Source organism: Eulemur rufifrons, chromosome 15 (assembly GCF_041146395.1).
Source record: "Eulemur rufifrons isolate Redbay chromosome 15, OSU_ERuf_1, whole genome shotgun sequence".
NCBI classification, from domain to species: domain Eukaryota; kingdom Metazoa; phylum Chordata; class Mammalia; order Primates; family Lemuridae; genus Eulemur; species Eulemur rufifrons.
The window spans coordinates 69,287,753-69,303,907 of NC_090997.1; the positions used below are offsets into that span (position 1 = coordinate 69,287,753).

Below are 16,155 nucleotides of genomic sequence, written 5' to 3' on the forward strand. Positions count from 1 at the left end.
CTAAGCAGTCAGAGACTGGCTGTAAACAAGTGTTTTGGGAACAATCTTAATAACCGAATGCCATGGGAATGACAAAGATGGGGTTGGCTCAGTGAAGAAAGTACAAATCCGTGTGGGGGGGGCTGATACTGATGGTACAGTCTGTTTGGGAAATGGAAGTTACTAGAACCAACACCATACCTTAGAATGAGCACTAAATTCCACACTGTAGAAAACTATACCCCAGTCCACTGCAGGGGGCGCATCCCACAGGACTTGAAAACTTGAAGCATTTCCTTCAATCCTAAATGAAGACACTTGAACAGAATCTGGGATAACCTTAGGGGTAAAGGAAAAATTCCCTAAGGAATGAAAAAAAGAAAGAAATAGAATGAGAAAGGATTTAGGATTACTGATCAATATAGAAATCATGGAAAATCAATGAAAATTACTGATAATTAGAACTAAAACAAAATTTCTCTTTCCTTTAATAAATCCTAAAAATGATCTTTTTCAGGCTACAACTTTGGGTTAAGATTAAACTGACTGCAAGAAAACCAACAGAAATTACTAAAAGCCTTGTTCCTCTTAAAACATAATTCTTAAGAAAAACTCCAATTTTAACCATTTATTTAACAAAAGATGTGGGGAGAAAGGGTAGGCAGGAATAAAATATTGTACCTGGCAGCGGTTTGAGGGATGTCTGAATAATTGTGAACTGATTAAATTTGGCTGCTTCCAAAACAGAGACACTGGTTCTCTGAGCTATTTCCTGAGTTGTGATAATCCTGAAGCCATTGATCCAGAAGAGCCGACCACTATAGTACATCAGTGCATTCTGGGAAATTTCAGAAGTACTCCAGGCTGCAAATTCTGTGATGATGGTATCCCCAACACTGCTAAAACACAACACCGATCAGTGTGTGCGTCTGAAGTGGCGGAAGAGCTGGTCCATGCAAGTCCTCCCGAGAATATGTATTTGTGAGTATGTGTGTGTGTGTACGAGGAAAGGAAAGACAATACTTTCAATAATAATAATTATTATTATTTTTAGTTTCATATTAAGTTGATTTTTTACATTTTTCTTAAAATAGTAGAGCTAAAGTAAATTATTGCAATAGTTAAGATTGTTTACACAGGTTTCAGCTTTTAAAAAAGACTTGTGATTTTGTTAAAACTCTAAGTCAAAGGGACAACCTGAATTCTCATTACTCGATTAGTACAGAGATCACATCTTTGGTTTATTCTATGTGCTCCTACAACACTTGCATAAGCATAAGAAAGACATGAGGCAAGGTACAGGACTTGGAAATAAGGTTATTATTCAGAAATGAAACCAGTAAAAAACAATGTGTAAAGTATAAATTTTCCATCTGTACACAAGGCTGAAAGATAGCCTATAGGTGTGAGGCAGAAGGACTTTGAGACCAACCAAGGTCAATGCAGTAAATCATGCTGGAAATAGCAGGAGTTAGGATTCAGGTACAATTGTGACTTTTAAAAGGAAAGCCTATTATATTGAGAGATTTGAAAAAAAGGAGACACCCAAAGTGCAAGAATTTGTGGTCATTTATCCAGAATTGACAGGGATGACAGTTCCTGAACATGTTGGCCAGGAGGACTCCAGGCCCTAGAGACACAGAACAGCTCTGTATGAACAGAGTTCATCATAAACTCTGACACCAGCCTGGGTGGGCATCCTTCTGGTCTATCCAACAACATTCACTCAGATTCCTCATTCTTCAAGCAGTCACTTCACACCTAACCCAGTTCACACAACGCAAAGAGGGCATGGCCTATGCCCTCGTGGTTATTCTCATTCCTAAATAAACTATGCCCCACTGTGAATTAATGAATTTGCAGTGTGGGTGATGCTTCAGAAACAGACAGAACTGCAGGGAACTCAGCTCATCCAATTAGTAGATATTTGACTTTAGGCAAATAATTTAACCTCTCCTTTAATGACTTATGAATTGTGGATATAACAATACTAACAATTCTGCATCTGGGTGAATTCTGTGTCAAATTGACCCACACATACACATTCAAAGTATTTTCAATAAAGATGCCAAAGCAATTAAATAAAGGGAAAATCCCTTCAGCAAATGGTACTAGAACAACTAGATATCCATATAGAAAGAAAAATAAAATCTTAACCCCCACCTCACACCATACCCCAAAATCAATTTAAGTTGGATCATAGATCTAATCATGAAAGCTAAAACAATAAAGCTTCTAGAAAAAAACATAGTATAAAATCTTCACAACCTTTGGATAGGCAAAGATTTCATGTAGAAAACATAGCACCAACCAAAAAAGAAAAAAAATTTACAAATTGGACTTTATCAAAATTTAAATCTTTTGCTCATCAAAACACACAACCAAGAAAATAAATAGGTGAGCCAAACACTGAGAGAAAATATTCACAACACATATATTTGACCAAATACTTAAATATAGGACACACAAAGATCTCCTGCAAATCAATAATGAAAAGACAGCCAGTTAAAAATGAGAAAAATACTTGACAGACACAACATGAAAGAAGACACATAGATGACCAACAACAAATGGAAAAGTGATCAAAGTTGATAGCCATCAGGAACGTGCTAATTAAAATCACAATGATATACTGCTACAAACACCAATGGATGGTGAAACTAAGATTGCCAAAGTCAACTGTTGGGAGGATATGGAGCAACCAGAACTCTCACACATTTTTTATGAGAATGTGAAATGGTGCAAACACTTAGAAAAACTGTTTGGCAACTACTTAAGAATACAAATATATATCTACCCTATCACCTAGCAACATCACTCCTGGGTATTTATCAAAGTATCAATCCACAAAAAGCTTTGTATGCAAATATTCAGTTTTATTCATGACAAGCAATATCAGGAACAATCCAAATGTCCATCAAGACATGTCCATCGTGGAATGGATAAGCAGACTATGCATATTCACACAGTGGAATACTACTCAGCAATAAATAGGAAAAACTAATAAACATAAGAGATTCATCTCAAAAAGTATTATGCCAAGTAAAAGAAGGCAGACACAAAAACTGCATACTTCTGGGGGGGGGCGGATTATTGAGAAAGTGCACAGGGAACTTTCTGGATGATGGATATGTTCTATGCCTTAAAATACATTTGTCAAACTGATATAATGGAACACTTAAAATCTGAGCATTTCACATTATGTAAATTATACCAATTTTAAACAATAAAAGTATAAAATTTATACAAAAAATATCTGACAATGTTAATATAGAAGATGTAGAGATACCAACAAGAGCAGAACAGAGGGATTAGATTGAGGACTTAAGTCAAGAATAACTCGTGGTCTTTTCCACTCTCTAGCTTTTGTTTGTGACATCACAGGAAGATTTCTGCCTTTACTCTATAACGTACACACTACTTTGTTAAGAAGCAGAGAAACCTACCCACACACTTCCTGGGCTCTTGAGTAGCATTCTCCACAGTGTCTCCATGGCACTCATCACAGCACTTTCCATATTCTACTGTAATGAGTTGTTTACAAACCTACCTATCCCCACAAGCACAATGGCTGTAACACAGTGGATAACTGGTAAATGTTTATTGAAAGAATAAATGAATTTTCATGCATTATCATTTACATAACTGAGGGGCAAGTTGTTTTCTTCTCATCCAATTGCCTTTAAGGGATACCACTTACCTCTGTCCCCGAAGAACAGCCGTGTACAGGTGAATACATTGACTGTCTTGAACCAGCCAGTACAGGAGCCCATCACTGAGGTCTAAAGTTAGAGCAATTATCTAAATAGAAAATAAGGTAAGAAAATGAACCAAATGTATGTTTGAAGCATATCTTTGTGAATAAGTAACACTTAAACTACAGATTTCTCTGTAACTTCTTCTTTGGAATAATAAACTCAGTGATTTTTACCTTTTGCTGAATACAAAGATTATGTGATTGTGCCTATTACTACATTATTTGAATATAAGCACTGGTGTCCTAAAATTCTCCAAAAGGCAGGGAATATCTGGTACTCACTTTTATGTACTTAGCTCCAGTGGTTGTCAAAGTATGATTGCTGGATCAGCAACAGTAGTACAACCCGGAAACTTCATACAAATACAAATTCTTAACCACACTTCAGCTCTACTGAATCTGAAACATCGAGCCTGTGTCAAGCCTTGCCTTTATGGCTTTAGCTAGCCACGGCTCTAGATTCTTTAGCCACATGAACCAATTGATTTTACCTTTGTTTAAACCAGTTGTTCTCAAATATTGCACATTAGAATCATTTATGGAGTTCTTTTTTTTAATCTCAATTTCGAGGCTGCACTTTATCAAATTTTGATCTCTGGGGCTGGAACCTGGTCTCCAGCATGTTTTAAAACTCCTCATATAATTCCAGTGTGCCACCAATGCTTTAAACTATTTTGAATTGTATTTTCTATTAATTGCAACAAAAAAAAATCTGATATACTTTACAAAGATCATACATACAGGGTGTTTATATGTTAAAATTTAATAGTCATGTGTGTATAAAGCCCTACTCCCAGATGACATCTGAAAACTGTTTCTTACTGCTCTTTCTTTATCTTCTTATTGCAATCCATATCTTAATATTATTAATACATCCAGTTGTGTAGGTGAGGAAAGGCTGCTTCTTCTATGAAATCGAGTGCATGAGATAAAAGTTACCAAAGAACCTTTTGCTTTCCTTGGGCTTTATAGATATTTTTCAAATAAGCTGAGATTGCTAGGAACCTGGTATGAGTAGTGGAGTTTCCCTGTGGCAGACCTAGAGGCTGAGAGGTACCAGACAGGATTTAAGTTGATGACTACATCTTTAGCAAGATGTAGCATTTAAACGAAAACGAGCTGGTGAAAAATGTGAAAAGAGTACAATAAGGTGTCCAAGAACTACAAATACTTCCTGACAGGTTACACTGCTGCAAAGAAGCAGTCATAAGGCACATGACTGCAGGAGCCCTTCTGTCATAGAAATCACAGCCTTCTATCCCCCAGAAAATTCAACAAACTCCTTCCCCAGAAGGTAAAAACCTATTCTAGAAATTGCCAGCTTTTTCAGAGTTGAATCATGTCTTGCTTCATGATAAAAGAGAGTTATCATTTTTTTTCAGTTAACATGAAATCAGATTAATCTTGTTTGGTATTTATAATGAGATGCACTGGAGTTTCTACATTACAAATTAACTCTATTTCATCTATTTTTAAAAAGGTGATTCTACAACTCCTTTTGCTAGAATACAACAAATTATTCCAAGTATAACATAAGTAAAATCCAGGTGTCAGATCATTATCCCACTCCTCTACATCAGTCAGCAGCCTCACATTTAAACCGAGTCAGAGGGTGTTCCATAAATCTTTGGTAACCATTGTTATGTCTAATAACATCCATATCTTGGAAATAAACTCTTTCAACCAAACTAGATTTTTTATGTTAAAAATTTAATTCTTTGGTAAAATGTACAATATACTATGAGTGGAACTCATCATATAATGATAAAAAGTATCCTTTCGCTTTAGATGAATCTATTACTTCACTTTCCTTTTTCATTACACAAATAACCATGTCTTTCTATAAATAATCGGCTGATTGTATTTCATTATATCTGTTGATTACAAAGTATTTTATTACCGCATGATAATTCTGTGAGTGACATAAATGAACAACAGTGGCATGAAGAGCTTTGCCTTCAAAACATCCACTAGCACTAATGGAGGCAGACGCATCAGACATCAAACCATGGAACCAGTTTATAGATTTGCAGAAGCAGCAACACCATTCACCAGCCTGGGAGAGGGTTTAGAATGGGAATTTAAAGAAACATCCCAAAACTTGCTGAGGCACCTAATGACTCACTCATTTATGGAAAAGTCCTCAGGGTCACGCCAGAGCTTTATCCTGGCTAGTGAAAATACTCAACCATATCTATAAGGGCAGTGGGAAGATTACTGACAGAGCCCCGGGGGTGGGGAGGAAGTTACTCTTGAGATACATATTATCTTCCATGTACTTTTAAAAAATGAAAGAGCTTTCCCCTAACAATTATATTTGAGATGTAAAAAATATACTCATTGTATTCAGACTTAAGTGGCTCCAAAATAGAATTAAGGAACTTTTTTATTATTTGACAAGAATGACTAATCTTTGGATATGGTGCATAAATTGTGTCTATTAAAATATCTGTGTTATAATCTGCATATACAAACCAGGTCTCTACATATCCTAGCAATTATAGCCCAGGTATCCTATTGGAATTAGTGATTAAGTGACTAAAAAATCAGTTCATATATATACATATTTTTAAATGATCTGGTATTCTGTATTACATATATTTTATCTCTACAGAAAAAAAGATTTAAAATAAGAAAAATTAAGGGAGGTATTAGGTAGAAATGGTGTAAATGATTTATTTCTTCTTAATACTTTTCTATAATTTCTAAGCTTTCTACAGTGGACATATATTACTATTATGATAAAAAATAAAATTCAGAAATTGAGATGGATACCTAGGAGGTAGCTAAATAGGCTTAAGAAAAATAGATATTGCTTCTAGAAGTTGAGGAAGTAAAAGTAACATTTGCTTTAGAAACATTCCTACATAAGGTGTATTTTCCAGATTGGGTCATAACAATAAAAGCTTAACTATTGAGCGTTTACCATGTACCTGGAACTATTCCCACTACTTCACATGAATTGTCTCATTTAATCTTTATAACAACTCTAAGAGGTAAGATAATAGCTAATAGTCCCACTTTTCAGATAAGGAAATAGACCCAGAGAAATCAAATAATTCACCTAGGTGTCATATAGTTTTTAGAATAGTCAGTACCCAAAACTGATTGAAAATAATAAAACACCTAATCACCACCCAATATGAAGCTCTGAAATACTCAATAGAAGTCCTTAAGACTATAAAAACAGTAAGAAATTAAAATGCTTTTAAGTGTGGATTTGTAGCAAACTACAAAAATCTCCATAGTATTAATATATTTGAATTTATGTAATCAATTAAGACCACCAAATAAGGCTCAGAGAAATTTTATTATACCAAGATCTTACTATAACAGTATTTCCTTTAAGATTCTATCTTAACTACTCACACTAAGCAGAGACAGTATTATCATAACTATAGAGTAGCACCATTTAGCATTACGAAATGATCAATTCTCACTTTTAATCTGTTACCTTTTTCCCAGAAAACCAAGGCTGTGCCTGCAGTATAAGGGAACTTTCCCCATTTAGTCTGGTGCTTTCGACTGAGTAGAGTGTGGTCCAGTAGAGATATCCACCAACTGAATCCACCACCATGTCATTCACCAGCAGCTTCACATGAGTCACAATGTCTGTGTGTCCTGTCAACACAGACTGCCTTTGTATCTACAAAACATAATAGTGTGGTCAGTTAATGATTTTCAAATGATATCGTTATTCCAGAATAATTTATTGCATTAGTAAATTGCTACATTCATCCATTCATTCATTCAACCACAGATGTTAACAGCCATCAGCACTATGTGCTGGGTAGTAGTGTGCTAAACCTCGGAAACGTAACAGCAAGCAGGCATGGCACCTGCCCTCATGGAGCTTATCTCTTTTCATGTCTCCAAAAAGAAGGCAAGTGAATTCATTTTGAGTTAAAATACTTGCTATTTGTAATTATACATCCAGACAATCAAAACACTGCTGGATAAGAATACATTCAATTGGACTCCTGAAAAAAATGTGTGCATCTTATAAATAATGACATCTCTCCTTGCTCCTGCCTATCAGTGTATCTCCCTAATATTAATTACCATCATTATTGAGGCCCTATAATGTGCCGGGCACTATTTTTTTTATATTTAAAATATGAGCTCCTGTAATCCTCACATAAAGCCTATACGGGATTTCTGTTCCCTATTTTTTCATGAATAAACTGGGTTAAGCAAATAATTTGTCCTGGAGTTAAACAGTTTTATAAGAGACAGTGCAAATATTAATACTTGACACCATTTTTATATTCACTTTCCACTTCCTTTTTCAAAACTATTTTTAACTAACCTATTTTAGAGAGCATTCTCTGGTTAGCCCCACTCAACTCCATTCTGCCTGCACATCTTTGGCACTTACAGATTCAGACTATACCATATTGCTTTGCCTCTAATACACTGCCTCATATGCTCCTTTTATTATTTTGTGTATGTATTTTATCTCATCAAATGAGCAGGGACAAGTGGTAATAGCTGCACAACACTGAAAATACTGAAAAACCCTGAATTCAACATAATAAAAGGATGAATTTTATGGTATATGAGTTATACCTCAACAAAGCTATTATATTTTTTAAAAAGAGCAGAGTTATGTCTACTATTTACTTTATATTCCCTACTATGCCTACTCTCAAGGCTTTCAACATGTTGATAGCAGATAAATGACTGTTGAACAAATAAATGGACAACAAGCACCCTTCTGATTAGAAAATGATTTCAGTACCATATTTCTTGATCTGTGAGGCCAGTGTTCTCATCATTAACCACCACCCTTCTCTTCAAAGTGTACCACCACACAGGTGTTCTGGATGTCTTCATTCTTCCTCAAAGTCTACCTTCCACCCTTCTCCACCCTACTGTTCCCCCAGAGGCTGATATCTACAGACTGTATCAGTGGGGCTCCCATGTGCTCTGGCTTCTGGTGAGGCTCAGCCAAGGGAATCACTGGCAGAAGATCAGATGGCAGGAGGAAAGAGGAGTTGGGGGACGTTTTCCCTTAGCTCACTTCTCGCCAGACCAGGCATCTTGATAGTGGCTGGGCTTCCACACGTAGAGTCACAGTTCATATCAGCAACTCCCCTACAGCTACAGCTCTCACCACATTCCCCCGCTTCTGCCTCTTGCCTTTTCACACCTGGGGTTATATCCTACCATGCTTGCTAACCCTGGTGATGCTTCACCATCCCTTGTCCATTTTCCCCAGCCCTGTCCACACCTTTGAAAATAGTCACTTCACTTAGTCTCCTTGAATCATGCCTTTGGAGTGCTCCGTGTTCCTGCCAAGACACTGACCCTCAGGGGAGCATTTGAATGTATTGAAAATACATAACTAGTAAAACAAATAGTGATACCAAATTTCATTTACACATAAACACACTTTAAAAGTGAGCAGGTTTAAAGACAAACATTAAATAAGTAATAGCCTAGGCGATATGCAAGTATGAAAAAAGTCATGAAAATGTATGCAAGTCACTGCAGTGGGTAAGCATTTTTCTAGAGCATCCTGAATGCCAGGCTTCAACTCACCACATATGTCTTTCCAGCCCAGTAGAGAAAGTGACCCAGCCACTCAAAAGCTAAAGCCCCTGCTCCTGCAATGTTGGGTATGTGATAATTCTCTGAGATATCCGTCCCATTCAGCAGCCACACATAAACATCACCTTTCATGTCGCTGTAGTAGAGGCTGTTGTTATACCAATCCATGTCTCAAAACAAAGTAAATCATTAGCAGTTATTTTTCACATATGCCAACAAAAACATGGTGAGCCAACAATCACATATGTACCTCATTATAATTTTAAAACATATACTGACCTAGACATTCACTAGAACTTCAAGGATCTGTCAAGAATATTTCAATAATATTATCCCAAAATCTTAACCCCTGGAACAGGGGAGAGGAATTAATATACATTGAACATCTCCTCTTTGCCAAACATTGTCCCAGGCACTTTACATATCTCTCCTAACTCCTGAAACAAAGTTTTGAAGCAGGAATCATCCCCATTTTTGAGAGGCAAATCTAAGACAAGGTGAGATTACCTATTCTTTCAAGACCTCACAGATGAAAAGAGGGAGAACCCAGGTTCAAGCCAACTCCAAAGGAGCATCCTTTCCATTAGGATATACTATATCCTAAGGCCAGCTCCTATGTTGGTCAGAAATGGCCAAGAAAATAGATAATATAATTAGAGAATTATAGAATATGTCACCTTCAGGCAAGATCACTGTTACATGACCCCAGAATAAAGACTTTTCTTCCTTCTAATGCCTTCTAGGCAACGTTACCCATTCATTACTTAATAATCCCCTTTGTCAACAAATTCTTTCTTTTTTTTAATTTCAGCATATTATGGGGGTACAAAAGTTTATGTTACGTATATTGCCCTTGCCCCCCCCCCCCGATTCTTTCTTACACATTATTTAGAACTCTATACAACAGTGTCTTGCTCCAGTCTTATGGAAACCCCCAGTAAATTACTTAAGTATAACCATTTTAGTGGAACAAGATAGGCTATGACTGCAAGACAACTTTGACAGATTAACACAGGGGCACTGTATCACAGCCTTTCTGAAGTGGGCATAAATCAATAAATAACCTCACGTTTTATGAATTAATAAAATTCATACTTAAGAACTGACCTTTTCTTAACAGTATCACTGGCAGTATAGTTGTCAATATTTTTCCCTTTCATTATTGACCTAATACGAAAACACTCAATTCTTTTGATTTACTGAATATCATGGGAAGTCTTATGAGTAGAAACCTGTCATCCAAGTGAAGAAAAGGCTTGGTGTTTACCTGACACATTTCCTATATCAGAGGATAAGAACTCGCCTGGGCCAAAGCTATTTAATGGTTTACTCCAAAGCCCATCTTCTTTCACAGCCATAATAAATGGTGGTTCGGTAGCTGTTTGGTAAAAAACAAATTAAAAGAAATATCACAAAAGGCATACTTTTTTAGGTACTCATCTTACACCCTAAGATTTTCTTTATAAAGTAAAAGAATATCTGCATTTTGAAAAACACTGTGGAAGGATATGAGTAATTGTTATCTGCTTAATAGAATGATCTATCATATTAAACATATTTTCTGATTTTTACATGAATATTTGAAATTGAATGTGAAGGGAGATATATGGGGGTGTTGCCTCTAGGACGGTACATGGTCATGGCAGAATTTGGAGGGGGGGTTTGTTTGTTTGGTTTTGATTTTTGGTTTTTGGTTTTGGCTTTGGCTACTGTTTGTCACGGTCGCATTCAGAACACCCAGAAGCAACTGCGAGAACAATAGTAGTGTAAATGGTACAGTTATCCTTCCTTCGGCCTCCAGCCAAGAGGACAGAATTCAGCATAATTCACAGCCCTCAACTTCTCTCGGCAAGACCTTCGGAGTTCGGCAGTGCAATATGTTTAATAAACCATGAGAAAGAAGAAACCCATGAAGAAGAAGAAAATGATGGTATTTCCTCAAAAATATCTTGGAAAGTTTAAAATACCAGGTTAGAAACATTAATTAAATATCACACAGTGCTTTATTTGCTTTCCTAATCTCAGACCGTAAACACATACTCAAGAGGGCAACATACTCTCGTTCCAATTACCACATTTAAGGCCAGGAATTTTAAAGGACACGTGGGCTAAGCCTCTTTTTGTCAGAATCGCTCCCTAAATCCAGAACATTTTCTCACCTGGCACCAGAGTAGTACCCACGGAGGGCTCTGACCACGGGCCTGGCCCCTTGGGAGAACTTGCTCTCACAGAAACCTTGTATTTCGTAGCACTCTGCAGCTCGGGTACATTAAGCGTGGTCCCACTTATGTTAGAGAAAACATGAGTGATTTCAGGAAGGTCTTGGGTTGATACTTTCACCTCATATGTCCAGTTCTGCCAGGCAGAAGGGCCTAAATAGAAGAGTTTAACAATATCACTGACCAGGATGACGTCCACAAGGGCTAACCAAGGATTATCAGTAAGTTCATTTATAGCTTCATTTCAAATAGGAGAGTAACTGGGGCAGTAGTACCTGTCACCCCACTAATCACCAGGGCTGGTTTATCAATAAGGCTAGGCAGCGTCCCTTCCTTCCATGCAGGTCATTTTGCTCCACTGAGGAGACATCATGCCCAACAAATAGGACTGCTCTTTTTGCTTGTTTTTTTTGTTTTTTGGACTGCTCTTTAGTCAAAGATGTATGCTTAGCTGCATGGAGTTGTCAGAGGGGTTCTCTACAACACTAAACAGGTATAATCAGGCTCTTAATAAAAAATGCTTAATGATGAATCGCTCAAATAATTCCCAGTGTTTGTATAGTACCTCCCTCCAAAAAGCCCAATCAATTAAAAAAAAAATTGACTGTTCATTTTTAGCCACCTTTGAGATATACAGCAAATAGACATAATTAATTTTGTCTTAAAGAAAAAATAGCCAATGTTTATTAAATACTTGCTATTATCTAGGAAAGGAGGGTTTGGCAACCTATAGCCCACAGGCCAAATTTGGCCCACTGTTTTTGTAAATAAAGTTGTACTGGAACATAGCCACAGTTATTCATTTACATATCATCTAGGGCTGTTTACATGATACCAAGGCAGAGTTGAGTAGCCGTGACAGAGACCAGCTGACCCACAAAGCTGAAAATATTTACTATCTGGCCCGTCTTTTATAGAAAAAGCTTGCTGACCTCTGGGCTAGACATTGTTCTGAGTGTGTTACTTATGTATCTTAATTTCATCTGCATGACAATCCCATGAAAAGATATAATTAATATTCCCATTTCCAGTTGTGGAAACTGAGGCATGGAGTGGTTAAGTAACTTGTCCCTGGTCATTCTGCTTAAGTAAGTGGCAAGACCAGCATCTGAATCCATGACGGCTGACTGCAGAGTCCACCTGCTAACTCACCACACAAACTGCCTCTCCAGAGTTGGAGAGTTAAGCACAGAGGATTTTAGGGTAGTGCTCAAATTCATGCAAGATCTCAATGGATACAAACATCTCAACCCAAGTATCTATCTCCCTAGCTATTCACTCTGACTAGAATGTCAGTGCCTAGTTCCTAGTGGACACTCAACCAGTGTTCTAACTATTCTGTTGGGATATGTATGGGAGGTATAGACATTCTCCTAATGGAAAACTAATAAATGCAGAACAAGTGTATAAACACATTTTTTCAGCTAAGTGGCTGTGTCTGGTCTTTGACTAACTACATGGGGCTCTCGAAATTAAATCACAATGCCAAGCAGTTCAAGCTTCCCTGCCCTTCCAGCAGCAAAGCCAGTAACCACCCTGGGGACAGCACACTCACTGGCTCCTATGGCGAGGGCAGGAGGCTTCCATTGCACAAGGGCCTGGTGAGAGCCAAAGAGCACTGAGAGCTCCTGCGGGCGACCGGGCAGAGGGTGCAGCTGGGTGGACAACCCAAAAATGACTAAGTTACCAAATCCAAATTCTTCTATATGGCTCAGGTCACATCCCACGATGAATTCATTAAAAGACAAAGCATCCTGTTGGAAAACAGTCTTGCCATCGGTGACAAGGAAGTCATTGTTTTCACAAGCAAAGCTCTTCACATTAGCAAAGGGGACATGAGGTAGGACAAGATGGGAAGCAGAGCCATCCAGAAATGTTGACATGAAGACTTGGGCGGTGTCGTTGAAGTAAATGATTCTCTTGGACTGTGGCTTCACCGCGAAGTCCTTTAATGTGCAACTCTCCACAATACGCATAGCTTGAGCCTCCCGGCCAGGTGGCACAGGAAGATCTAATCTATAAATGCCGTCTCTCAGGAGATAAAAGACATACCTAACATAGGAACAAAAGAAGCCTGATGTGAATCAGTGCAAAGGTCGAGGAATGACCTCAGCTCATCGCTTATTCTGTTGCACAATCGGAACCATTATCTCTAGAGTCGCGAAGTATAGGATTTTCCAAGGTGCAAAAGGGTAAAAGTAATTACTAAAGATATGCTCTATTCATTTAAGTTAGAAGTTAGAACATTGGAAAATTTCAGCCTAATTTATAATGCGTAGTCTCAATTATTCTAAATGACTTTTTAAGGAATCATAGAATTTAAGAATGGAAAGAGTCTTTAAAGATTTTAAAGAAAAGCATAATATATATAAATTACATTGCTAAACATAGTATTTACTATAAAATACTTTCCTCCAAAATGCACACATTCTTACTTCTAACTGTGGCAGTAAATTTTCTCATGAATCGTGAATGATAAATGGAAGAAAGCAAAACATTTAAACCATTTATTTTTTAAAATTGCACAGTTATCATTTTGCTACAACTATCTAGCATAACCACATTTGTAATGGACTAAACTTTTTTTTTAATGTCTACAACTGAGTCAGGCATTAGAGCTACCATTTTATAAATTATGAAAAAATACCCCACAAGTCACCAAAGCAGCTGGACAGGACCACCCAGCAATCAGGAGAAAGGAGTCAATGGAAGAATTAAAGAAACACACTTAATTTGGAGTCAAATCTCATAGTAACAAGGGGGATGATCTTTCAATAATGAAAAAGAAAACATACTGCCAAAATATTTCATTGATAATCAAATCTGTAAATAAAATTTTAACTAAAACATCAAACCATTAATTTGAATGTAGCTAATTTAGAATTTGTGATCATGGAGACAGGTGCTGACAAAAGTATACTTTTGCGTGGGGAAAATTCTTATTACAACCCCAAGGATTGGCAGCACTCTGACCTCTCATCACAACTGTCAAGTCATTTTCCTTGTTTTTATTTAGTTCCACTATTTTTTTTTTTTGCAGAAATGACCCAGATTTTAATATAAACACCCTCTTGTTAATGTATCACAATTTAGAGGCATTATATTCCAAATATATTAAAGTCCAAATCATATTATTTTGCCCTTATGAGTAAAAGTTTTTGCAAATTAAAGTCCAAAGGCATTTAAGTTTAAAATCAGTTTTTCTTGGCCTAGTGAGTTAATGGTCCAAAGTATGAAATTTTTTAAATTCAAACTCCATCCTCTCTAATTTATTCATTTATTTTTATTTCAGCATATAACAGGGGAACAATGTTTAGGTTACGTATATTGCCTTTGCCCCACCCAAGTCAGGGCTTCAAGCGTGTCCATCTCCCAGATGATGCGCAGTGCACCCATTAGGTGTCAATATACCCATCCCCTTCTCCCCCCTGCCACCTGCCCGACACCCGATGAATGTTATTACTATATGTGCACTGAAGTGTTGATCAGTTAATAACAATTTGACAGTGAGTACATGTGGTGCAGTTCCACTCTTATTCCCCTTGATGACTATTCCAAATCTTTATTGATATGCTCGAGACTCCTCTGCTAGAACAATAGCCTGAGATTTAAGCTCCATTTTGAAATGTGAAGCTATGTTCTTTTTCTTAAGAAAGGGTTATAGCAGGCAAAAAGCAGAAAAAGCCTGGCTCTCAACTTCCTGCTTTTGTTTCCCAAATTGAAATTTGGAGAAATTTCAGAGTAGATAAAAACAAAATATCTGGCATAAAGATTACAATTATTGTACCGAAGCAGAGGGGAGCACAGGTCTTTAACCCTATCACCACTTTGAAAGAGAAAAGAAAAGAGAAGGAAGGTGAGGACATGTAGGGTGTGGGAGGACAGAGAGGAGAGGAGAAGCCAGGGTCAGGGAAGAAGGGGACCACGGAGGGAAGAAGAACAGAGGTTTATAATAAGTACAAACTCAGTAGGGGAATAATTCACTGGTGCAAAAATAACAGCATAAAAGAAAGTATTTTTAATACCAGAAGAATAAGCTGTTTCACACATCAGATATAATTTAGAAACACTGTCTACAAACTATTGCTGAAAGTTACATGCTGATTTTTACAGAAACTCTATCATGGTATAGGCAGATGATTAGAAGTCAGGCCCTGGAGCAAGAAGTCCAATACTGGTTCTATCACAAAATAGCTGTGTGATCTTGGACAATCACTAAATCAACCTGTGCTTCACTTCCCTTATCTATAAAACTGGGACAATAAAAAGTACCTACCTCTTAGGATAAACAAGGACTAAAGGAATTATCAGAAGTTAATACACTTAGGAACACATATTAAGTGTAAATACTAATTATCGTTACCATTTCTAGACACATTTCAAAATCTAAGCACAAACCAATTTTATCCTAATGGTAAGAAAGAGCCACTGAAGACCTCACTGAGGTGCACGTGAATGATTGATTTAGTGGGTGATATTTACTAGCCTCAGAATGGGTCATTTTGTATAATTGCCAACAAGGTTACATTTTATAAGATCTTAGGCCTTTACAAATGAGGAGAATAAGATCCAGACAGTCCAAAGGTCTGGCCCTATATAACAAGGTTTTCTGAGATATTCTATAACTCAGTAATTCATCCAAAACCA

The 16,155-nt window shown here is 37.1% G+C and overlaps 1 protein-coding gene across 3 annotated transcripts in view; it reads right to left on the bottom strand.

The window, feature by feature from the left end:
- The window catches only part of ROS1 (ROS proto-oncogene 1, receptor tyrosine kinase), a 105,652-nt gene that overhangs the window by 57,776 nt on the left and 31,721 nt on the right, over nucleotides 1–16,155 (bottom strand). Inside the window, exons 12-19 of one of the 3 annotated variants that reach the window (XM_069488340.1) lie at nucleotides 13,064–13,560; nucleotides 11,449–11,712; nucleotides 10,557–10,667; nucleotides 9,281–9,459; nucleotides 7,191–7,382; nucleotides 3,680–3,780; nucleotides 661–875; nucleotides 181–341 (exon numbers count right to left, since the gene is read on the bottom strand). In XM_069488340.1, the coding sequence (XP_069344441.1) occupies nucleotides 181–341; nucleotides 661–875; nucleotides 3,680–3,780; nucleotides 7,191–7,382; nucleotides 9,281–9,459; nucleotides 10,557–10,667; nucleotides 11,449–11,712; nucleotides 13,064–13,560 (1,720 nt within the window). Of the gene's footprint in view, nucleotides 1–180; nucleotides 342–660; nucleotides 879–3,679; nucleotides 3,781–7,190; nucleotides 7,383–9,280; nucleotides 9,460–10,556; nucleotides 10,668–11,448; nucleotides 11,713–13,063; nucleotides 13,561–16,155 lie in introns of all 3 variants that reach the window. The other 2 variants (XM_069488342.1, XM_069488341.1) reach the window with 2 other exon arrangements.